General features: G+C 36.8%; 1 protein-coding gene across 1 annotated transcript; it reads right to left on the bottom strand.

Annotated features, from left to right (window-relative positions):
• Window positions 1-483: 483 nt before the first annotated feature.
• Window positions 484-27245, bottom strand: LOC124141025 (ethanolamine kinase 1-like). Its single transcript, XM_046508877.2, has 8 exons — window positions 27053-27245; window positions 15998-16257; window positions 13493-13639; window positions 12840-12982; window positions 10800-10883; window positions 9865-10025; window positions 8556-8629; window positions 484-5681 (listed from the first exon to the last, which is right to left on the bottom strand). The coding sequence occupies exons 1-8, from the start codon at window positions 27170-27172 to the stop codon at window positions 5606-5608; spliced, it is 1065 nt and encodes a 354-aa protein (XP_046364833.2). The 5' UTR covers window positions 27173-27245; the 3' UTR covers window positions 484-5605.

Below are 27245 nucleotides of genomic sequence, written 5' to 3'. Positions count from 1 at the left end.
TTAATTCTATTCAGTTCATTTTGGAGGGGTGACATTGTAGATTATGAATCCACTCTTAACTCAAAACCGACCAGTGGTCCCTCACCGTTAGCCTCCCCCATATGTCCATAGCAGAGTCTATGAGTCGTCTAAAAGGATCGGGTGGTCAGTTTTTGCGACTTGGTTGAATGCATGTCAATTGCAAGCATCCATACTAATGATGTCAATCACTAGACTGTCTGGTCCAGGCTTGATTATTTACAGACCACTGTCATATAGCCAAAAATATTGCTGGGTGTGGCATTAAACAAAAAACAAACAAAACAAATTTGCAAACCTAACTAAAGGTTTACAACTAGCCTTGTGTTTGAAACATGAAACAAACTCTGTGTTCACTAAAAAAATTCATAAACCATTTAACACAGCCTGTATTTCGAATGTATTAACATGCTGTTAGTAATCATTTCACAAAGTCTTCAACAAAAAACAACATAAACACAACACTACTATTAATTGATAAAAAATACTTTATTCAAGAAAAATCTAAATATACATTGTAGTATATATGTATACATTATTAGTAAAAATAAATGTGGTACATGCATATCAGACATGAAAGTTGGAATACTGCTGTTTGAAACTTTTCTCAGATGCAAAGTGCAATGTTCCTTTGCTGATAATACTCATCATATCAAAATGAAATCAGAGATATCTTAATGTCTGAGGAAAGAAAATTACAGATACAGTGAGAAGGAAAGTAAGCCCATTAAAACCACTCACTGAGACTGGTACATGAACTTGGTGTTACCAGGGATTTATCTTGGATTCCAAACAAAGTGTCCATGGACAAAAAACATTATTTTTTAAACATGATACAAATTGGGATTTTTAAAAAAAAGTTTGTTTTTTCTTAAATTCAGACATACATGTATCTTAAAATTGTGTTCAATGCAATAATGTAAAATGAAGTTTAGGCCACTTTCTCTTTATTGGACTTGTTATCAGTAAAATACAAATAACATTAGTGATAACTAAAATAACATGACTTGGGAAATTTTATTTCCAATTTGGGAACTTTAAGTGACAGTTTTTTGGGGTTTTGGGCCAAATATTGAGCAGGTCAAGAGAAATGTCCCTGTGTGATAGGTAGGGAGAATTTACACTTCAAGGTTTTACATTTGTAATGAAACAATACAATTTTCCGGTAGACAGCTACACCAAAAGTATATAATAAATAGGATATATGTCGAGTGAAATATCATGTTACTCTCATCTCGTGACGCGACTCGTGAAAATATCTCCTTTCACGCCCCATCACTTGGTGAGAAAAACATGATATTTCACTCGACACATGAAATATCCTCTATATAAAATTCTGACTACATCTGTCACTCAAAACAAATAAGGAGGACCATACTATCTTGTCCAGTCATAGCTGAAACATTGTTGCACCACCACCACTATAAAGAACAGGTCCCTTGCATAAATATGCTCTTCATATTACAACAGCTGTCAAAGTTCTAATTACTGAAAGTTATACAGAGCATATAACTTACCAAGTAGTAAACATATTCTCCCCTCATTCAAAAAGCCAATCTATATCTGCAACATAATTTGAACTTCCAACATTCTAGTTTCCTACAGATCAACTACACACTATATGTTAATATGGCTAGGATATCATGGTCAAATACATATCGCAAATCTATAACCACTTGCAACTTAAGTGCAAGTCACTTTTACAAGTAAAAACAAAATAATTTCTAACCCTGTAATTGGTGATAGAGTACTTTTGTTATGACTGCTATGAAATCATCCATGTACTATATCAGTAACAACTAACACATGAGAATCATCAAAAACATTCTAAAGGTATCATATTGCTTCTTAAAAAAGACCTTCACTGTGACCTTGACCTTTAAATGATAACCCAAAAGGTCCAGCTCTAAGCTTGATGGGTAAGGGGAGGTGAATTGGGGATAATGCTGTGTCCAAGATTATGAACTTTTATAGCGACATGCATGCACGCGTCGGTGTGTGCATGTGTTCATTTGTGTGTACGCGCAGATGCTTGTGCACATGCGTGTACTAGTCTGGACTAATGCCGATTCTATAGTGCTAGCCAACTGAGACACCATGCCGCAGTTCAACATGAATACCCTACTCAGACGCAGCATACCGATTCCGAGCTGACCAGTCCTTGTTTTAGCCCCTTTATGCCTAGCGTCAAGCAGGTTAACAACAAGTACCATCTTTGAACATCTTTTGGTATGCCCCGGACCTTCCGCTCTCCAGGTGGACGCTCTACCACTAGAACACGGAGATGGTCCGAAGCATGATGGAGATTACTACAAAGTTTCAACTCTCTGCCATCAACACTTTTAAGTGAAAACCTTAAAAATAAATAAAATGTTTCACCCCTACATATGCGACCTGATCAGTTGATGATACATTGACGTACTATAAACCTGATAAAAAGTCAATTTCACTTTTCCATATTCATGTATCATCAATCATGTTCATAGAACCATTGTTTAGGTAACCGCAAAACAATATTAAAAAGTGTTTCTCTACAGTAGATTACAGTACTAATACAATAATGCAGGAGCCCATTTGTTTTTGTTATTGGGTCAAAACCAACAGTTTTTGCAAGAAATCTGTCACATCAGCATTGGTCAGGATTCAAATGAGTTATAGAAACTCATAGTAAAATAACATATATATATTATCAGCTGTAATCATGTTTATAGTGTATCAGTTATGCAAATGTACTAATCAGTACATGCAATTCTTTAAAATAAGACCAAGGACAAGGTAAAGAACTCAAAGAGACACATCCACTTCACAGAAGCTCACTCAAAACTCTCTTCAAAGTCCCATTAATACACCAAGTTCCGTTCACATAAAGTCAACAATTCCTCAGCTATCTCGACTTTTGAGATCTAAGCTGGATGAAAAATCAAACAAATCATTACATAAGAAGTATCTTCGAGTTGTGATTGCTGTGTTGTCCTGTTGAGCAAATGTAGGCATAATGACATCAACATAATCAATAGAAGAGATGGTCTGTAAAACTGGTCAGATATTCAGTGTTTTAATGGCATTTAGAAGTGATACACATAAGGAAGAGAATTTATGGATGTCAACTTCTTCTTTATATTGAGGAACACAACGTTTCGGAGTATATGCTTAGTCCTTCATCTAGCGTAAGATATTGTTTCATCATAAAATAAAAGGAATGTTTAGAGACAAAATGGTTGACCTAGATGATTTGCATATTTTGACAACAAAAACTCTGTGATTTGTACATTGCACGTCTTTGTTCTGTTGATATTTGAACAATAAACTGTGTACCTTTTCTTTTCACAATCAGTCACGGATCATGGCTTCAGGTGGTATACACTTTCTCCTATCAAGTACAAAAACATTGGAGCCAGTCTGTATACTTTCTCCTTGATCAAGTAAAAAACATTGGAGCTAGTCTGTACAGTTTCTCCTTGTCAGAGCAAGTAAAAAACATTGGAGCCAGTCCGTACACTTTCTCCTTGAACAAGTAAAAAACACTGGATCCAGTCTGTACAGTTTCTCCTTGATCAAGTAAAAAACCTTTGAACCAGTCTGTACACTTTCTCCTCTATTATTGAGGCAGATACCAAGTATTTATTTACCGCCACATCCTACACACATTATGACTAGTGAGTGAGTTTGGTTTTACGCTGCTTTTAGCAATATTCCAGCAATATCACGGTGGGGGACACCGGAAATGGGCTTCACACAATGTACCCATATTATGACTAGTAAATTGGATCACAATGAGATACCTGCAGTAACTAAATCGCCACTGTCAGGTCAAATTGTCAAAATGACTTAAAAATGAGATAAAATACAAATAAACTTTGGAATTTTTTTATGTGTTTAGTAAAATTAGTGCCACGACACTGCTGCTCACTGGGCACAATGAGGGAGATATTAGCTTGAGCTCAGGAGAAGATTCTGAACAGTTGTTCCCAATTCTGATATTTGTTTCTTTAAACACATCAAATTAGTGAAAAATATTCTTTAATTTCAATGCCATTAGCAAATTTGAATTGTCATGCTACAAATGATTAAATAGCTGTAAATTTACTGAAAACAAAGAAAACTTGATATACAGTTAACTACAGTTATAACGAACACGCTTATAACGAACTGACCGATATAACAAACTTATTTTTTAGTCCCGTCCATTTGTTGTATATATGCTTATAACGAACTACGGTTATAGCAAACTTAAATCAGTGGTCCCTTTGAGTTCGTTATAACCGTAGTTTACTGTAGTTAAGTGGACCCCCTACTCCAAATTGCCGAACATCAAACTTTTGAATGGCTCTTGATAATGGCCAGATATGTTTCAGTTTTATCCATTCAACCATTTTCAGAGCAAAAGGACAGATGGAAAACATACAACGTGCCATAATCTGACTGTCCTGATGAGCCAAAAACACTTTGACCTTAGTAACAATGTTATTATGGGTAATATTACCCTCATAAAATCCATCCTGAGTGAGAATCATTGTAACCATGGTAACAATAAGTAAAACATTATCACATCAACTTTGCAGCATCAATATAACATTCTACAGTCAAGTGATCAAAGCAGAATATGGAGCATATTGTTGACAAAGTGACAAGATGTACAATATTTATTGTAATCCTACAAGACAAGCATAAGATCTTGCCAAACCTGTTTCTAAAATTATGAATTAATAAAAGGTAGGCATAACAAGAATGTAGAATACCAATCTCATTAAAACCAGATATTTTACTCCGATAATATTCCTCTCTGTATGAAGATTTTAGGACACCTCAATAGGAGGTTGTGAGATGAACTCTGTGTGAACTTTGACCACCTAATCTAAATATTAGATTACGTTTCATTTCTTTACATCCTTGATTTTGATTACATCTTCATGGCAGTCATAATTATTGTCCTAAATTTCTAAGATTTGTCTTAGCTAAAGCGGCATCAAGTATAGGCCACCAGATTTAAATGATTGTCACAAAAAAATAAACAAGAGCAAGTATACATCCTAATGTAAACATAGCTACTACTTTTATTATAAGGGAGTCACATCGCCATCACATACATATTAGGGCACATACACCTAGGGCTGGAAAAAAAGATTGATAATCAGAATTTTTGTGGATGGGAAGAAATATTAACGATTATCGATATGAAAATTGTGTCATCGATGATATCTTACACAAACAATTGTGATGAAATAAAGTTTAGATTTACTAAAACGAACTTGTTATTGTCAGTAATGTCAATTGCTGAAGGTGGAAAGTAACTGTTTTTGTTATATCTCATGTGTCCACAAAGTTATCCCTGAATAATGTGCCACCACTCATTAGTGGAGGGAATATGTTGATTTCTTTCCGACTTTTTTTGGCGTACTTACTCAAAGTTACTTCTCCGATAATTGATTGATATTTAGTTAATGATTATCTATGATCTGTATCTATAGCTAGCCCAAATACATACTCTGTGTATTGCACCCTATTCAACACTTTATAACTGAGTATTGCAATATTGTAGACACCTATGAATATTTGACTGTAGTGAGTTTCAATGTGGTTGATGATTTTAAATCTGAGGCTCCTTCAGAGACAAGAACCCATCTCGTCTTCGAAAATATTCCTTAAACCTTGTAACTGAATATCTGAAAGACAAATAATATATCAAGGTTAACTGTCAGCAAGTTAATAGTCATCATGGTAATAGCCACAGCAGTGTCAGAGCATTATTGCTGAAAGAAATCACTGCAATATTGAACTTCATGATTTCACATTTGGCCTGCAAAGTTTTTTGAAACAAATCAACCTGCTTCTTTTTACCATGAGATCATTTTGTCATGAGTTGAGGTGAAATAGAGAATCTCACTCGAGTGTCATTTGATATCAAATGACATGAGGGTGAGCTTTTATTTATCATCCAACATCATTCTTCCAACTTTTTCAGTTTGTAGACAGTAATAAGCAGTGTCTAAGCGTAAAAAGTACTGCTTATAGCTTCAGTAGCAGAGCCATTAGTGATGTCATTTAAATTGTGATGTCATGGTAACTAATGACATCACAATGGTCTGCAAAGCATTGTGATGCAATTTCATTGCAGCGATATCTACACTGTACTGTAGATATTGCTAGATCTCACCCAAGCCATATCTCCTGTGGGAGCCAGTTTTGGATGATAAATAGGGTTAAAGTCGCGTCCAAGATTATTGCACTTATATAGCGACATGCATGCACATGTGTGTGTGTCTGTGTGTGGCTGCTTGTACTAGTCCGGACTGATGCAGATTTATAGTTTAACATGAATACCCCACACAGACACAGCATACTGACTCCAAGCAGACCAGTCCTTGTTTTAGCCCCTTAATGTCAAGCATCAGTCAGGGTAACAACAAGTACCATCTTTAAACGTCTTTTGGTATGACGTGGCCAGGGATCGATCCCCAGACCTGCTGCTCTCCGGGCGGACGCTCTACCATCAGACCAAGGAGGAGGTCACTTTGTCATGAGAGAACATCAATATCTCACATCAAGTTAAATAATATAAGCACAAGTTGCAGGTGAGGTGAGGTGAGGTGAGGTGAGGTGAGGTGAGGTGAGGTGAGGTGAGGTGAGGTGAGGCGAGGCGAGGCGAGGCGAGACAAACTGGGGTTTAACGTCATATTTGAGATACAATACAGATATTTTTTAATACAATAGGAGGTTATCTATTTTTAGACATGGCGTCAATTAGTGTGATTGATAATTGATTATGGACGTCATTGCGCGAAGGGGGAGGGATCCATGTGTTTTGGGGCTTGTGGCGGGGTCACAGATTTCAACTTCCATCATGTTCGGGTAAATATTAAATGTTAATTAGAAGTAATTGTAATCATAACCGCTGCAATAGTTTAAACAAAAAGTTTATTAGTGCTAGATCTATTAAAATATTGTAAAGTTATCAAATCTTTGTTGTTTATAAATACATTTGTGTGTTCAATGTGTAATTTTAGCTGGCGAACTTGTGTGGCTGTAACTTGTTTGGGGTCGCCAATACTTATATCAACACACTTCTGCTCTGGCCAAACTCATAAATAATCCAAAATAGGCTACCCAGGGGCGTTACAATTTCACTTTTATAGAGATATCTTAGCATATGTGTGTGTGACTGCTTGTACTAGTCTGGACTAATGCCGATTTTATAGTGCCAGACCACTGATATACCATGATGCCGGAGTATAACATGGAGACCCTACTCAGACACAGTATACTCTCCAAGCTGACCATTCCTAGTCTTATGTTGGTAAGACCATGTTATTGCCATGCACCAGGCAAGGTAACATCAAGTACCATCTTTAATGTCTTTTGGAATGATGAATGTCACTGTATTGAAAAACCAAGCTTGTCACGGTATTGTGACTGTAGCGCTTTCCCCGCTCGTAACTGTCTGGCGGTTGGCATAGTATGGTGTCTTTAAGCTCATCAGCTTATTGTTAGAGAATGTTTTTCCCGTGAGTTTTACTCTCTAGTATTTTAATCACATAATTTTATCATGTTTTGATTTGATGTATGTTATTTCATATATGTATGAAAGCTTCTTCATGTATTGAAAGTCTAGTAACTTTGATCTTCACGCAGTAGCGAGATTATCTAGTACTATGTGGATATTTCTAAAGTACTTATGGTCAATTTTTGCCACCTGTACATATCACGTCGTACATGTTTATTATTTTAGTTTAGGAAGCTGCCCCATGTGCCCCCGGCTTTATCATTCTCCAGGCTAGCAAGGGTAGGTTGCTTTCTCTGCCATATGCGCATATGGTTTAAAACCCTTGGTGATATCTAGTGTAGCCGACGCCATATTAGCTAGACCATTTCTCTATTTTACTGGGTGGGCAGGTGAAAACTTTGCTAGAAAGTTATTACGGGGCAGTTTTCAATCTTGCACTGACTTACACTGGTGTTATTGAGCTAAGCTTATTGGCTTGGGAGTAATATTCCTTACCCCTATTCTAGTCCCAGGAGCACAGCTCCATGTCAATAAAGCCAAGGGAAGGAACCACCAACCTTCCGCTCAGATGCTCTATCTACTAGATCATAGGCGGTCATTCATTGCAGATAGCAGGTAACCATAGTAACAGTACACCAAGGAAATGATAAAACATTGTTAGTGTGTGAGAGATGAAACGTAAATTTGGTTACCAGCATTAACAAATACAGTGGTCCAACAGATTGTATTCTTATTTGTTATGCACAATGCTATCTGAGAACATTCCACAAGTTGGTGCTTGGCAGAATGTATATCTGTAGCAAGACAAAAAAAGCTAAGGAGGGACGAGTGAGTGAGTAAAACCAAAACATAGCTCCCAAGTGTTGAAGTGAGCAACTGTGTGCGAGTGAGTGTTTACATTTACACCCGCAGGCAGTTATATCACAACATCCTGAATAATTCAGTCTGCGGACCAGGCAAATCAGAGACTGAAAACAGGAGCATCGATCAAACGGACAACAAACATTTCCTTACTAGTGGCAAAAAACATACTTACGCTAGGAAGTCAAAGTCGATCTTGGAATATTTGGCTTGTATAAGCGCCCAGACTCCCCAGAAGAAGTGAGAACCCTACAACAGAAGAACAAGAACATTAGTGACTGATTCACCAACAAACAAGTATCAAACATTACTTTCCTGTATCAGCTGTGTATACTTCCAAGCCATTGACAGGTTTGACTGATACTTTAATTCAATCATGTGACTGGTATCTTGGACATACTACAATGTACTAACCAGTTAACAAGTGCCTGGGCTACCTTGAGATTCAACTTTGTAGTTTCTGTATTTTGACTTTCAATTTTGAGGACAGATAATTTGTAATCCTTTGTTTGGACCAACGAATTATCTGTCCTCAAAATTATTACCCAAAGACTTTTTTTGTCAGAAAGTTTAGAAAATTTGTTGTTTCCTGCTGGAGGCATCATTGTTGAAAAAATATCACACGAAACAGTCTGTGATGTCATGAACAATGGATGAGATCATCTCTCATTATTCAACACTCATATGACAGGACACTGACATCATGGCAATGGGCCGCTTCGCAAAGCAATTAAAACAATGTTAACTCACCGATCCGCATGAAGCCCCCCAAAAAACCATGATAATAATGCTCTGTGAGAATTAACAAAAATATTCCTCCAATATCCTTGTCCCTCCAGGAAATATTAATGTAAAAACAGTTTATCGCTAAATTATTCCAGTTATATTCCGGCGTGTCAGCTTAATGTGGGAGGAAAGCCCAAACTGATGCAGGTCTTTGACGTTTACCACTTCAGTGAAACCCAAGTGCATGGGTATGGTGCTGACAAATCTAGAAACATAATTGGGCGAACCAGGATTCGAACCCAGAATCATAGGTTTCTGGAGTGCCCAAGAGAGGCGACTCTGCACAGCGAATTGCGGCGTCTAAGACGACTGGGACACCCATGCCCCCTTGTGATGCAGGGGCTCATCAGACAACCCATACCTACTGTACAGTAATTTGAGTGCTGTTAGGAGGTAGATTCTCTTGCTATATGTCTCAATATGTCTTTAGATAAATCAAACTCAAAGTGTGCAACAGAAACATATATTCGGAATTGCAGTTCAATAATCCATATGTGACCAAAAATGAAGCCGAGCATGAGGTAGATATTGAAATAATTGCCAAACAGAATTCCTGTAGCTCTGCAGCCTCTGATGGCTGAAGCAAGACTGAAGGGTAACTGATTCATCTTCCTTTTATACTGTGAGAAGCCAAGGGAATGAAGCATGTGATATACAATATATGTGCTTCCAACTCCCTGCAAAGGGAGACTACTCACTAAGGCACACTGGTTGACCTGTACATAAAGCCTCTCCACATCAGCATCACTGACTCTTGACTCTCTCCCAATCAAGGAATAATACTCCTCCAGGTAAACACGTATCCATGTCAACTGATAGTCTCGGTCGGGAAAACGACTGTAATCTACTTCATCTACACCTGAAAATAAAAGAACAATTTTGTAGCTTTTGGCTAATACTTATAATGAACATGATGAACAGTTTCATATTGGTAAAACAGTAACAACACTTTAACATTTTTCAAAGGAAAATCATTATACTGAGATTCATGAATACTGTGAAACACACAAACAATGTATCTAGAAATTAGGCCCGAAACACATGTTGAACCTTTGTTGAATTTTCATGCATATTAACAGCTCTCAATATACTCAAAGACCAAAGTATTAACCTCTCATTCATCAGAGTGTGACTTTTAAGAAGCATATAACTCAAGTCCTCTATAATCTGGTGAACCATTCCTCCATACATTATGTCAAGTAGTCTTGTTACTTGTCTAGGAAGTGACCGTGGTGTATCTATCTGTATCTTTCACCACAATCCCCCTTGCAAATGAGTGCAATTTTTTTCGAATGGCTTTTTTCAAATCAGACTCCAAACAAAGTAAAGATCGCAAATCTATCCTGGGTATTTACCAGAATAGAATAGAGATATAATCAAATGAAAATACACTCGATAATTGAAGACAGTTCAACTTTTCTTTTCATCATATTTCAGAGCAAGGTTCACCCACAAAACAAGAATACAATGGCCTAGTTCTGTCTTTCACCTCCCACAATATGTTTTAGCTTGTTTTAGAATTTTATTAAAGAAGAATGCCTGTTGCCAAGTCTTTAAACATTTGTGGTCCATGTTTCTCAAATGGTACACCTTATATAATATAACAGTAAGTCTACTTTAGTAACACACTCACCAGCATATTCATTAAAATGATTACCAATGTCAAATGCTTGGAGGTTGTAAAAGCCATACTCGTAGTCGATAAAACCAACAGTATCTGAAACAAGAAATTTGAAATGATTGGACATATGATGAAGGATTGTTATTTTCATCACTAATAACAAAACTAAACCTCATCTAATCTCACAATGGCTCCAACTTATCATGCTATACCATGGAAACCCCAAACACAAAATTTTGAAAAAATCCTGAACAGTGAAAGGCAACAGTTTAATGTATGCCTGATGTATGCAAAGTTTCATGAAGAAATATTGAACGGTTTATGAGTTATTCTCAGGAAACACAATATGGCTGATGGACAGGCGGATGGAACCCATTTCTTTATCCCCCACATAACTTTGTTTAGGTGAAGGGTAAATACCAAATCAAATTTGAAAAGTCAACAACCCACTATTGTTCACAAACTTTAATCTACAATTTACAGTTACTACATGGAACATTGTGCCATATATCATGTGTGAGTCAAGCCATCCAAAACTCTTGCTGCCTTGTTTTCCTGTTTATAAATGCCTTGAGTTCTAGGGATGGAACAATGTGCAAGCATCATTTGTGTTGGTGAATCACGTACGCGTGACTTTGAACATGGAGAATGTGGGAGAGTTGCATGTCAGCTTAATGTGGGAGGAAAGCCCAAAGTGTCAGACTGTTGTAAGAGTCTACCACTTCAGTGAAACCCATGATCACATACATGATTACCAAAAACCAAAAATTATAATCTGGGATCTGAACATTCCATGTTATAAAGCAGAAAGAATCACACGCTCCATAATCATGATAATCAGCTTATGATACAAACCTCTTTGGGGACTTGGCCTAAAGCAACCAGTGCAGCAGTGTGCGACAAATGTTTCCACTGACTGATATGTACATGATGCGCAAGACTTGTTTGGTGTTTATCTACCTTGTGATTCTTAGCCACTATAGCATGAATACACATATACTGTTTCTGCTATTTCTGTTAATATTACAACATTGCATACATTGTAGAATGTGTCAAATGACCTTCGACTTTGCCATTTGACATTGACAACTAAATAACAATTAACAATCTTTAACTAGGTTTGGACCAACATTCTGTTTGGGTACAGTGAACCGAATGCTGCCCTCTGTCCTATTCCACACAAAGAATGCCTAGTGCTCAAGATAATTCTTCAACCATATGAGTACAGAGCTTGCCATTATCAGAACTGACGAGTACCTGATTTACTTTCTCAAATCAATAAGTACTGTACTGCCTGTTCGTAACATTGACAAGTACTGGTATGATACTGCGCCGCCATCATTCAAAAACATTGTGTAATACATACAGATTTTTGTGCAAAACTAACGTAAACATAATAGAGACAGTGTGTTATTAGCCAATGGCAATGCAGCATTGGCAGAAAATCCATTTGCTGCAATACAAAATGACTTATCAGTGGTAGAAACTAACATGTTTAGTCCATTAGTCCTTATAATGATAATATATAGCAAAACCCTTAAAAATGGCAAATGTCTACTCCTCCTTATGATACCATTACTATTGGGTGGTTTGCCAAGGACGAGTGCCAATTTCTAATGCTGCTTATTCTGGAAGCAGGCAGATTTGGCGTCAGGACGATCATTGAAACTGTGCAGTGAGTCAATCACCTGGAACCCGCTTTAACCATCAGCGAGGGGAATTTCCCAGCGGCAGATTTTTTTCATTTCAGGGATGATTTTGCCTGTCATTTTTTATCGTCTGTTTTACTCTATTTCCATTTATTCAAACTTAACTTTGGTCAAGAATTTGTGATTAAGTATGCCCTTTGTTAATAATTAAAATCTGCAAAGTTGCTACGTTGAGTTTACTTACCCCTTAACATTAGGGTCATGACAAGGACCCCTTCACTTTCCTGTTAAATAATTAACACTGTTAGCTCGTGTGTAGAACAGGTTTAGGGTTAGGAATGCCAGTAATATATCTCCATGTTAGAGAAGTCGATATAAGCTGTATGAGACACTTGTAACTCACTCGACTGACTGTCATACACGATGTTCTGCAGCAACAAGTCATTGTGGGAGAAGACAACGTCGCAGGTGAGAGCCTCCAGTCGACCCTTCAACATGTTGAACTCTTCCTGAATTGCTGCCTTGGACTTCAACTCACTCTCGAAACTATATTTTAACAGGATGAATCACAAGACGCAAGATGAAATAACTCCAGCTTCAAGGGAACTATTCATGGGACACATCATGATATGTATACACAGATCCAGAGGGGTCTCAGGGGGCATGAAAAAATGACAGTTTTTCAAATGAAAAAAATATACATTTGAACATTAATTAGGGACTGGTTATTTATTATAGTGGTGTGTGTGTGTGTGTGTGTGTGTGTGTGTGTGTGTGTGTGTGTGTGTGTGTGTGTGTGTGTGCGTGTCCTGAGGGAGCATGAAAAAATTCTGGGTGTTTTTCCAAATGAAGAGATGTTACACAATACTGTGGGTCAGCAAAATATGATACAACCACAAGACCATTCCCACAGGCCCACCTACCCATATAATAATGAGAAGTCCCTAAAAAGTGCTGAAAAGCAGCAATTTGGAAAAGAAGGGGTTCGTTTAACACAAGATAGTGAAACATTAAGAAATATTATGTTTAAATAAATGATAAACTAAGAATCCTTACGTCTTCTGTCGCTCTGGTTCGGGGAAGTTATCAGGAGCTAAGTTGATAAAGTTCTGTAACTTTGTGAAGACATAGGGTACAGGATTAGAGTTCTCTTCTCCTGATTTTTTAAGGGAATGCAGTTTGGCCATTTCCTTGGCTATCAGGCTGAAACAAAAGAAAATAGTGATTGATTTGTAAGTGTATAATAATAATAAGAAGAAGAAGAAGAAGAAGAAGATGAAGAAGAATATAGTGATTATTAAAGGATGACAGATAAAAATTGTTTCAAATGACAGAGAAACCAAGGATTCATCATGAACTCTCAGTACTCCTAACTCATACAAGCAGAGTTATGACGATTGGGGTACAATGTGTGACCTGTCTCATTGTGTATTACTGTCTCCCAACAGTACTTCAATCAGTTGTGCTATCAGTCACTGGTTTGCCTTGTGTTTACAACCATTTACGGATTCATTCACCTAGTTCCCAGCAACCACAACCATGGACAGAAATAAAGTCTCGACCAGGCAAACCTGTGGATAATGGTGTCAGCTGCATTTATCTCACTATTATGTCACACATCAGCCAGGTAGTCCATTCTCTAAGTAGGACACTACAATACTCATCTGCCACTGTGCCCATGTAATCCCAATGTCACACATCAGGTAGTCAACTCTCTCAGTAGATCACAATCAATACACAACAGCCATTGTGCCCCATCTTTCCACGGCAAGGGAGTTAACTGACTGTAAAAGTCCAGTTTCCACCCTTGCCGAACAAGGCTGGAATTTCTAAACCTGATCGTAGCACCACCAGTGGTGATTACGGGTAATCATTATGTTCCTTCAATGACCCTCCTATTGGCCAATCAGATTCTACCTCTCATATCACTTGCATTTGCTTCAAACAAAATGACAGCACCCAGTCAAGACTATCTGATCAATAATATTGTAACAAAGTGTAAATATATTGTAATAAAACAGGTCTTACTTCGCAAAGAGCATCAATTCAAGTGAACCCCAAAATTAAAAACATGAAAAGATTTGGAAAATATCTGTTGGCAGTACACATGTCTTGCGAATCCTATAAATTATAATTGACTGAAATCTGCATGGCAGTGTTGATTTCGTTACATGATTTTGATTGGACTATACACAGACTTGTTAGACCACCCAAACAGAACTCCATAATTCCAGCCTAGTTCATCAAGGGTGGAAACATGACTTCCATAGTCAGTCAACTCCCCGCCTTGGGAAGATGTTGTGCCCTTGTAATCCCAATGTCACACATCAGGTAGTCTCCTCTGTCTGTAGATCACTATCAATACACATCAGCCATTGTGACCATGCAATCCCCATGACACATCAGGTTGTCCACAAGTAGATGACTATCAATACACAATGTCGTATCTCAATGCCATGGCATCTACAACCAATGAGGAAATATTTGTGTTCGGTATGTTTTCTTTAAACAAAACAGGATCGAGTCGGTAAAGAAATGAAGGTGCATCATTTTTTAAAGCTGGCATGTAATCGGCTGAAGAACCAAAGCAACCTTCAATTAGAATAAATATTCCCAAGGACGAATATTCATCGCTTTCGGCCATGGGAAACCATGCCAATTTAAACTTATCAGAGGGGTACACAAAGTATGTGATCTAGACTACCAGCTGTCAGACTTCCATTTTGTGGAAGCCTCGGTGGCTGAGTGGGTTAGATCACTTACTTTGTGTGCTGGCAATTAGGTGAGAGTGTGGTACGAATCCCGAATGGGATTCAACCCCAAAAAGTACTGAATTTGTACTTTGCTAAGAAAGTATTATCCCAACTATAACATTTGTTATTAACATAAACACAAATTTGAAGATTTTTGTTGTACAAAATGTTTAGGGTATTTCAGGTATCTATTGATGACTCTGTCATTCTGCACTGAATACAAAGACTTGTTTTCATTGGCTAATCTGATCATCTGGTTAGAGAGACTGAGGATATCACATATGCATGCAAAATGGTGGGGATATCCAAGCAGACGGTGCCCCCTTCTTTCTTTGATTGAAAAGATATGCTAAGCAAAATTAAGAAGCATGACTAAAGGTGTAGTTTCTTTTATTCAACAATCAGTTTTATCAAATGAGGACAGGTGAAAATGTTGCCTGGATCGATATGTGTAACTGTTGTCAGTCTGTATGACAGCAGTTGAAAAATTCACTGAATATGAAAATGAATTACAGAATACTGTCTACTTACATTACACAAGTTAGATTGACTTCAATAACCAAAAGGTGCAGTGCTAGACATAAATGACAGTTCCAACAGAAACTTAAAAACATAAATTTTGCACACCTTTTTTACATGTTTATCGTCTTTATGATGTTTATAGTGAAAAGGTTCTAAAAATTTCTGTCCTTTTTTTCTGAATAAAGATAAACAAAATATGCAACTAGTAAGTCTGAGCACAATTCACTAGTCTTTATCAATGTTTACTTGTATTTCTTCAGTGTTTGTCTTCAAAATGGCGACTTACATCCTTATATTGGCATCCTTCACCATCTTCTCATCGAGAGGCACCCCTTTCACGAAGCCGTAGGCCATGCCGTTGGTGAAGGTGCAGTAGAGGGGCGGAGCACAACCTGCCCCACTCAAAAGGATGAAGGTGTCCTTCTCTGCCTGTCTGTCAATGATCAGGTCTGTCTTCTCCCCATAGATCCGTACAAGAACCATGTCATCCCTGTTGTCAGGCTGGTAGCCTCCGACTAGAGCATTGGTTATTCCCTCCGTGAAGTGCTGCAGAAACACAATAAGCATGAACATGATGAATACTAGTAGAGGGAAAATACACCAATACATTGGTGGATCGCGATTTTTCCCGCACGTTACAAGTATCGATCATAGTCACACACTAAGTAAAAAATATTGATTCATACCTTAAACTTTAGCCTTTATAACTGTTACACCAAACACTAATTAGAAGTGAAAATGTAAATATTTACATCGACTGCCAACTGTAAATCATCAGTCTGCTAGGTATATGGCTTATGCACCACAGATAAGAGCACATGCAAGAATCATGATATGTGCGTGTGTGCCAGCGGTAGAAACAAACAGTTTTAGTCTACTAGTCCTTATAATGATAACATATAGCAAATCCCTTAAGAATGGCAAACTTCTAATAGTCCTTATGATACATTACTATTGGGTAGTTTGGCAAGGACAATAGGACTAGCAAGGACAATAGGACTAGTGCCAATTTCTATCGCTGACGTGCACATGTGTGGAGGCAGAGATGTACAAGTGCATGTTATATCATAAAGGAACATTGAAGGATATATTTTGCTCATGTTATATGCATGATATGTGATTTTCACCATATTGATGTTCTCTAATAAGATGATGGCTGAAAAGTTTAATAATCAACATGACAGCCAAAAGCTTTCAACATGTTTAACTCTGCTACCTTGAACATGGTTTTAGCATCATTTTCAGGAGATGTAGTGTTGTTTTACAAATAACATTAGCTGAGCCTGCTGGACTGAACAGATATTCAATATATTTATAGACTTTGGCTCTGGACTAGTGACGAAAGATAAGCTGTGTGTCCACATGAATGGCTGTTGGAGTTATCTTGTTTATTTGGAGATACTTGATGACAGCATGTTAGCCAGTTTGATCCATTTTCATCAACAAAGAATATATAGAATACAATGCTTGCATAAATATGCTGCCTGGTTGTGTGGCTCATATGCAGCCTGTAAGCACACAATGTATTGTACTTAATACATGTCTTACATGCAAACTGTTAAGCATGTTAAGGGTGTACTTTACATCCTATGTAGTTAGGATCAAATTTTTTTAGCCACCCCTCATATGTTATATTTTTAAATTAATAATAAACTTTCAGCCAGAGGGCTTCAAACACAGTAAAACCTGCAGTCTTTTTATATACTTTTTAATATATGTGTCAGTGATTGTGAGAGTGTGATCCATGATGAACATGATGAATGCCTGAGTCCCATGCCAGTTATCTTGGTTGTTGTATATTGCACACCCCTAATGTAAACTCAACCTTCTTTGTACAGCTTCTAAAATGCTACCTAAAGATATTTCAAGTGTCCTTTCGAGATATGTGAGGATAAAACTGTTCTACAAAATGACATGTCAAATTATTCAAGACAGATTCAAGGATATATTTTAAAGGAGTGCTGAGGAGTGGTTTTTTTCTCAACATATGTCAAGCAATACTACTTCCTTTTTAATTACCGTATTCGACGTAATAAGCGCCCCGCTCCAATAAGCGCCCACAGGCAGTATTTGCTAATATATTGGCTCGTGAACAATCCCAGGCTGTCAGCATAAACCACGAAATTTATCTTTCAACTCTGTTTATTTCACCAAAGTAATATTCTAATAAGAGCCCCCTTTTTCTAATTTTGAGAGCGCCCTGGGCACTTATTACATAGAATATGGTAATATGTAAACGTTGTGCTTGTTGTAGATACAGGGAACAGATAATACAGAAGTTTGAGCGTAAATGCCTGGGTCTCACAAGGACTTTAATATCTGAGAGTATTCATGACTCACTGTATTTATTTTTAGGAGAAAAATGTAAAATGAAGGGTAGTGTGTGGTTGCAATCTGATATTAATGTGATGTCACACTGGAATGTTATGATGTCATGATACAATGGATTATGTCACAGGCTTCCATGGTAAGCAGAATGTGGGAAAAACAACTAGAGCTTTAGAAATCAAACTTTTTCTGATAAATACTGAACTTAATATATATTTAATGTAGTATTCATTTTGTCAAGGGATTGAGAGAGAAAAAAAAGAGAAAAAGAAAACTATTCATACACCATGCTCAGTAAAAAGTCTGAAAGATTTGCTGACCCAATCCTATTCAACAACGTTTTTTCAACCAATCAGACTGCAGCACACACATATCCCTATGTTACGTCTATTAATACTGATAAACAAGGATGCATTTGTGTAGGCCTTGTGGATTGTGATAGATTCTAAGGATGTGTAAATGTTTAGAATGCCCATTGTCTATTATGCTGACTACTGGAATCTGCAAGATGACCAACATGACCAATACTAAGAACACTAAAGAGTAGTGGCCAGACCCTCAAACTGCCAACATACCCTTCCCCATAGTAGAACAAAGCAAACTTAGATTTTCCTTATGTTTTTGTATCCAACGGACTAGAAAATGATGGTTGTGGTCAAATGTTTTGGTGGCAGATACTGTTTTGGGGTCAAAATGCACTTTTATTTTTTAAAATAGAGAAAATCAAATAAAGTCCCCTTAATAGGTAGTGTATGCATTGAGTCCTTATTTTTATCATTTATGTGATAGTTCACACATAGCAGACTTGAATTATTTATTATTATTATTTTTTTAATCATAGCTTCTCACAAATTGAGATATTAGTAAAAATAAGCCAAAATATGGTACATTTTGCTCTATTTTCATTTTCCAATTATTGGAACATTAACCGTAATAAATAATTGGTATTATCAACCAAGCCATTTGATATCTCAAAATTATTCGACATGTCTTATGAGGAGACGGCAGTGTTCATATTCCACATAGCTTTCATGATTTTAAAAAAAATTGGTAATATGTTTCTCCACCCTCCATTTTGTCAAAATGTGTAATTTTTATATTCCCCTTGCTCATTTCATTAATAATAGATTTATACAACACATACATATCACCGTTTGCAAATACCTTTTCTATGTAGGATATTATTTAAGGCTTGCCTAAAATTATTGATTATTTAAACCACCTAGGAGGTACAGTTGAAGTTCAATGTCACTGTGGAGGTCAAGTTCTAAATTAATACATAGATAGTATTAAAAAAGCTACAAATGCACATACAACTTTCATTACTGGGTCTGGGTATGCTTGGTTAAGCCCTATAGAAAAAACGAAGAAGAAACTAAAAATGTGCACAAGAAGATCAAAATAGCTGCTCCCCCTCAAAATGGACAATCAGATGATACTGTGGACTCAATCTCAAGACACATAGAGGTATATAAGGAAAAGAATTTATGGTCGTCAACTTCTTTATTATGAGGAACACAACGTTTGGGAGTAAATACTTTCTCTATGAAGCAGAGAACATATATATTTTCCTGTAAGAACAACAAAGTAATAAGATAATAAAGGTGGAAACTTCAAACCTCATAATCTGACATATATCAGAATATTTATGAATACACTATTTCTCTCAATACCCAAGGAGTGTACTGTATGATTAAATTTGTAATTACATACATGATTCTTCATAAGAGGACGTCACTTAAACCACAAACCGTGTACAGTTTGGTATGACTAGACTGTCAAATATAGTCAAAAGTAACAACAAAAGAATATGACCAAGATGTCAACGAGAAATATCTTTACTCATGGCATCAAAACAATATTGTGGCTATGTAGCCATGCTGCGTTCCAAACACACTTCTGCACTTGTACACAGCAGACATAATTCAAAATGGATATATCAGTTTTTAGTTTCCACAAAAAGCAGTAAATGCATTATTGTGTCAGTGGATCTTCTGTCTGGTCCATAACTTGATTCTCTGGTCTCTTTAAAGACAACCTCAATCTCATTAAAATCAGATCGTAGTTCTCGATACCGATAAACAAAGATCTGTGGACATCCCATTACGGGTCACGTCAGACCGACCTTGCGCGAACTTTTAACTACCAATGGAATGACCAATCAGAAGGCAGCTTTCTCGTGCTTTACGGCACTATTTTCAAATTGGCGACAACGCTTCGAAACATATTTTGACAAATTTGAAACCTGAACAAAAGAACATTCTGGAATCGCTAATAGATGGACTAGATTGTATGGATTCAATTGTTAAACCCGTAACTATCTTACGGAACACCCAAAGTTAAAGTTTTCGAGGCTGCATGATCAGAAATCACATTCCGACTGTCACTTTCATGATCTGGTAAGCGACGCTCCGATTGGTTTGATGAAAGGTCGTTCTGACGTGACCTTTACTGTGATGTCCTCAGATCTTTGTTTAGCGGTAGCGAGAACTAAGGTCTGATTTAAATGAGATTGAGACAACCGTCGCATGGAAGGAAACATACAACGCTTATGTTTATGCAAATTTTGTGAGTGGCAGGTGTTACCGGTAGGGCAGGTCATGTTAACCATTTTAACTGATTTTCAGTGATCTATTCATATAATTTTCACGGTTATTTTGCTGTTACGTCTAATAGAATCTGTATTGGCGGATAATCGAGACTGGTTGTTCTCTGGTGTTGATGTTTAACAACTATTCAAAAAATATTTTGTGCTGTTATCTGCTGCAATACTGAATTTTAAGGGTCGTGTCTATAACATGTTACCACATTTGTAGACCGTAATAATGTGTTGTGGTGTAAAAAATGTTTTAAACAAACTTCAGGGATGTGAGCAGGTTTTGCCGAAAAAAGAGGAAAAGTCTAGGGGGGTCTTGGGGTATGCCCCCCCCAGAAATTTTTAAAACATTTGATTGCATTTTAAGCAATTTCATGCAGTTTGGACAACATTCACACCAAGAAATGTAATAAGTCAATGGCAAAAGTCAATAAGTAAAATAAACAAGATGGCAGATGCAGTAAAATTTCGAAGTTAAATCAGTAATTTAAAAAAATCGGGCATAGCTTTCGCACACCTGGCTACCCGCCAGGTCTGGGAGCAATACTGCCATAAACTTCAACCCCCATCCCCCAGACACAAGGACAACTGTCACAAGTGTGCAATGTCTGACCCTTTCCCCATGTTGAAGCATATTGAAAAAAAACTTACCTTGTACTTACCTTTTGATGAAAAAAACAAAACTCCATTGCAAACATAAGACATTAATACAATATATATCCCCATGACATGGGGTTTTGGACGCTGAAGAAACATTCATAAATTTCTCGCTTATCACATGAACAACTGTAAAACATCTCATTCACTTACAGGCTAAAAGACAACTTTATCTTAAAAACAAGCCATCAGCTGACTCTGAGTATTTACAATTTCTGTGTGACGCCATGCCCCACGTTATAGTGCAAGTATTCGTGACAGAAAACGTATGATGTCCGAAAACCTATGCTGTGAAAGCTCCGATCGAAAACAGGACAATCCGCGCCAATTGTCCGGTTTTCGGTCATATTTTTCGGAGTGTTTTTTTTTAAAAATTTAATAATTTTTTCCGCGGAAGATGATTTTTTTCGAGGACTACTGTTTTAAAAAACGCGATTTTCCGCGTTTCCGCGGAGATTTCACATCCCTGAAACTTAGCTGTAAACATGTCTTGGATTTTTGTCTCTAAAAGGAACAAAGTTTTTGTGTATTTTAACTCTACAGGTTAATGGCTTGTAGCACATGTCAGGGGCTCAATATCCCAAAAGTGTGGAATCTAGTTATTGGTGTCATTCATTAGTTACCCCCTACCACTTGCGAGTCAACACGAGGTACATTTACATATATCTACTGTCGTAACAATAGTTATATCAAGAGTCAAGAAGACTCAGAAGAGATATGTCAACCGTTGTGCGATGTCAGTCAAAACACATTTAGACATTAAATACTTGATTACCTGAAAATTTCATCACTTTGCTTTGATAAATGCAGCAGCAAGCAAGAGTTATGCAAGATTGTAGAAATTTACAAAGTGAACAGACATGTTTAATTCTTGCTTGGTGTTGATGTTGTCATATTGTAAGCATGCCAGAGCGAGATACACCAAGTACCAAAACTGTTTAAACGGTTTAAAGGGTTAGAGGGTTAAAGAGAAGGGTTGGTGGATTGTGCCAACCTCTAATATGAACAGAGATCATATTAGATGACTACAAACTAGCTGAGAGAACGATAAGGATAGATCTTATAAAAATTATTTGAAATCACATTCTCGTGCCACTTAACAATACACTGCTTGGGCCCCAAGCTTCAATAGCTTAACTGCACTGAGCTGAGATAATCAAGACTGGGTATTCTCTGGATCTAGAACATTGTGAAATGTGATATTCTTATGGTGAAGTCTGGTTATAAATCCAAAGAAGACAGCTTAATCAATATTGCTGACACATGTTAAAATGTTGAAGAACTTGTCAGTTTGGATTGAGCCCCCTAGAAGTGTCCCTAAACTCTGCTAGAGCATTCATACCCCTGCTGTACATTTGAACACCCTGGATGACCTATGCTATGTCCAGGCCTCACACGCTGACAAGGCAGCTACAATGTTCCAACTAGAAGATGCTTTCAAGCAACTCATGTTGATAGCCATGTTTCATACAACAATATAGCTGCAGCTATCATCAGTCATCTCATCTGAACTGCCACATACTGAACATTGCACCTGCTCTGGTGACCAAAACTCTGCAGACGATGATGAACCTGAAGGCTTGAGTAACAGTGGCAGTGGTGGCAGTGACTAAATGTTTCTTACTGTATTGGAGAAAAATAATTGATTTGTTAATGAGTTACTGACAATATTGAAGCAACTGCATATAAGTGCTTCACATTGACACTTCAAAGTAAGTCAATATGATCAGCAATTATAGTACATAACATAGGCGAAAATTATCTTATATATGACAATAACGCGATAGATGGAGTTCCTGGTCGAAGCCTAAATTTTGACATTTAAATTTCTCATACATTCCTTAGTGAAGACTATATATTGTCATTTTCCTGTATTGGTGGACATCTTGGAGGCCATTTTGTCCGCCATGATATTGGATAAATGAAATTTATCAAGCTCATATATGTAAGATACTTAAATGATTCATGTGTTCAAATAAACCAATTTGGTTTACAAGAATGTTAGTGGAGTCATTGTAATTTTTTAAATAGGCTATTATATATTTGTGGGTTTTTTAACAGGATGGGGGACGGGATCACATTTATTAAATTTTCATACATTATATTATACCGATATTACCGTATTTGACGTAATAAGCGCCCAGGGCGCTCTCAAAATTAGAAATAGGGGGCACTTATTAGAATATAATTTGGGTGAAAGAGTTGAAAGATCGTAAATTTTGTGGTTTATGCTGACAGCCTGAAATGATACAAAAGAAAATCTGTGCGTATTATACACGACAGATATATTTTTCCTGAATTTAATTGCCCGTAATTAAGGTTGCATATAACACACGAGTGCGTATTATACACGAATAAATAAGACTTGTGTAAATTGATCAATCGGAAGGAAGGGTGCTAATTGGGATTGTTCACAAGCCAATAGCAAATATCACTGTGGGCGCTTATTAGAACGGGGCGCTTATTACGTCGAATACGGTAATAGTGGAATTTTTCATAAGCTCCTGAAGCATTCAGGCAGATTTTGAGATATCACATGACATGATTGTCACTATGGAGGTTACATTATCTTTAGTTTTGTAATACTTTGAAAATGAAACTTGATGGATTTTTTCCTGTTTTTGACACATTTTGTCATGCTGAGTTTCTTTTCTGACGCACATTTTCCTTAGATCGGAAAAGTGAAGGTTGTGAGAGAATTGCGCTCACGAGGCACTGGATCTACCTCTGGCTATAAAATTATGCAGAGATGGAGAATATTAAATTTCCTATTTGACATGTTTGATGGGGTAAATTTAATTGCAAATATTAAACCAGTTTTAAAAAAAGACACTTCTAAGTGTTGTCCGAGAATATATTCTGCATTGAAAAAACAGTAAATTTCTCCGCTTTTTATTGTACACAGATGAAAGTACTGTGCCACGAATTATTTTATTTAGAAGCTTTACAGAAACTGTGAGTGAACAAAATACTGCCTCATATCTGAATGGCATAACGATATATCAAATGGAGTTATATGTGTATGTATAACGACATACATTCAATGCCAAAAATAGCATGCCGTAAGCATGGTAAGAGACGAAAACTAAATTTTCTCTATGACGTCAAATGGCGACAGAGAGATTACACACGTACAAAGAAAAGGGGACATAAATCCACTATGCTTAGCACTAGTTTGTTGTAACTCAGGTCACTTAGCTGTGTGTAAGGACAACAGATTTCTGTGGTGTTTTGTTCACGAGGAGCCAAACTATTCCAACACAAATATCGAAATTGAAACTGTATACATTTAGTTATAAACAAAACCTATAAGAAATGATGAAATCGTACTTCATAAAAAAAGAAGTAATAGAGAAATGGATGGCCCTAACCCTATTACTTAGTCCTTAGATTCCACTATTCTCCTGATTGTGTAAGTGTAATTTGTCTAATGTTGCACCATTATTAATGGAGCACTAGCCTTATCATAAAATGTAAAGAAATACCAAAAAAATAACACCATTCTTTTTGACGTCATGGCTGGTTTTATGTCTTTGATAACGTCGGAGAAAGATGACACAAGTATTTTGATTAATATATATCTCCCCTTATTTTCATTTATGGTATGGAAAATCTCGATGTGTAAAACGAATTTTTTTCAACACAACGTATAATGACTGCTTTCACCAAGAAAATAATGTCTTGAATATATAAACAATTAGATAGTTTATCATGTATCTTAATTGGACAAGACACACACCTGTGTTTGCATCAATTTACGTAATGAAATACCCAAAAGAATATTTCAAAACAACCAAAATTATATTCAATATTGGAAATATATTTGTTCATTATTATGTTATCATATCTCTTCATCTCGTCTCAGAATTACACAATAAAAGATGCGAAGAAAGCTCTATTGGTATAGAATTATCAGGATAACCGTTTAAGGTTGAACCAACGGGGTACATGGCATGGGTTTTATTTTTATACTTTTTACAATTCCTGGAGAAATGAAGTAAACAATTTAATATCCTGTGATCACAATACTGAAAATAGAATGAACCCATTGATTATATATTCTTATATATTCTTCCTACGATTCTCTTCCCTTGTATATTCTGAAAATATTGAGCCAATATCTTGAACGAATAGATGAATGGATAGTTCAAAATAGGAGAAACTGCTACACTTTGTAAAATCTGAATTTTGCTTTGTTTACATTTCAAACAAGTGCAGTTTTCTAGCACAGCGTTCGTTGTCACACCTAACTTATTTTGCTTGATTTCATCTTGGCACTTTGTATTGGTGACAAAGACCATGAAGACCATTATTCATTTGATTCTAAAATCTATGAGGAATTCAATGATGAATGTATCGCAGCTAAGTTTGAAATATACGTGATGTTACAGGCGTCTCATAATCGGTGTACGTGAAACGTGATTTTGTAAACACTATCTAATATGGTGGAAAGTTCACTTCGGCATTCGTGTTTGCGTACTTTCCAAAACATTCGAAACGATTCTAGGGTTACCTGAGACGTTTTGGAATTATCATTGGTGTTTTCATAAAAGACAGATACCCGTGATCACTAATATGCTATTTTTTAAATTCATTTCTCAGAGTAAATATCCGAAATTTAGATATCAAAACATTCAGTAAATAACGCTTTGAGTGGTGATAATGTGTAAAAAATGGCGACATTTACGATGTACCTAATTTCCAGGGGTCATTTTCAGTACTTTTGCTTGGCCTAAAATGCCAGTGCATGATATCACAGAACAGGGAATTTCCCACCTTATTCAAAACTGTGAAGTGTATCTGTGTGGGTGATGTATTTTGAATTTTATTCGACTGCAAAGTGAGGGTTGTAGAGGAGGGACATATATGTCCCTCTGGCATCCAGAGGGTTAAACCATTTTGCTACTTGTTTATTTGTTCTATTTTAGGTTTCCTAAGTCAGCACACTGATTTTGTTTATAATATGAGCATTGCAATATGCAAACTGACTTGTTTAGCGCCATTTATTTGATTTACTTAATTTTATCATACAAATGTGCATTTTACCACCAAAAAACATGTCAGCTACCAAGAGATATCACAACCATTATTTTCTATTGCATAAATGACATCTTGTGAAGAAAAATGTGGTTGTGCTTTGTTCTACTGTGAAAGTGTTCACTCCTTAAATAAACCTCTTATTAAGCGTTGGCCGCTACTCTACTAGTGGCTAACTTTACATGCTTCCCTGCTAGGCTTTTAACAAGGGCGAAAACTTCCGACTCAATGAAGTTCACTGGTTATATTCCACTCATGCATGGAGTCGGCTGACCTACATCCGGTTGATATATTTATTAAGCTATGCCGACGTATATCTACAGTCCTATTACTGCAAAGTATTTGGTTACAAGGGTAAATTGATTACCATTCTCCTCTGCTTGTATTATGGAACTTTTTATCAGACCAAAAGGTGTGGTAATTGAAATGGATAATCTGGACGGATCACTCTAGATTTTGGAAGTTTGAGGCTCTAGCCTACATAGATCTTCTAGACTTGCAGGATACAATTGCCAATTAAAATAATTTATTATGAGCTATTGCAGCTATCAAAAACATGTAAAAATTGGTCAAAACAGAAGCTGACATCATGAACAAGGGAAACAAGGATATGATTCAGGTCCGCGCCATACAACATATCATTCTCCTTGATGTGAAACCCATCGATCTTGACCCACACAAAATATCGTTTCGGACCGTCTGTTATGAACACATAATTCTTACCTTAAATTTAAGAGTATGTATGTCCCATTCAGGTTTAACACGTTTAATGATTTCTCTCGCTTCATCCTCGATCTTTGTACTGTCAACTGAAAGTTCGTAGTGAGGAATAATGGAAGCCATGTTGGTTGGGCTGTCTGCTACGATCGTGTCGTTCTGCAATCGGAACGTTCCAGTGGCACAACGTGCAAGCTTC

The sequence above is a fragment of the Haliotis rufescens genome, unplaced genomic scaffold, assembly GCF_023055435.1.
Source record: "Haliotis rufescens isolate VD_foot unplaced genomic scaffold, xgHalRufe1.0.p SCAF_6, whole genome shotgun sequence".
NCBI lineage: Eukaryota > Metazoa > Mollusca > Gastropoda > Lepetellida > Haliotidae > Haliotis > Haliotis rufescens.
The sequence above is the reverse complement of the archived record's forward strand: the minus strand, read 5'-3'. Positions and strand labels throughout refer to the sequence as shown.

Excerpts from the sequence above, each read along its gene's own strand:
- LOC124141025 (XM_046508877.2), bottom strand. The coding sequence starts at position 27,172 with ATGGCTTCCATTATTCCTCACTACGAACTTTCAGTTGACAGTACAAAG. Across the intron at positions 8,630-9,864 it reads AGGTCAACCAGTGTGCCTTA|GGTTCTCACTTCTTCTGGGG; the intron begins GTGAGTAGTCTC and ends CTTCTGTTGTAG. Across the intron at positions 5,682-8,555 it reads ATCGACTTTGACTTCCTAGC|ATATTCAGTTACAAGGTTTA; the intron begins GTAAGTATGTTT and ends TTTGTCTTTCAG.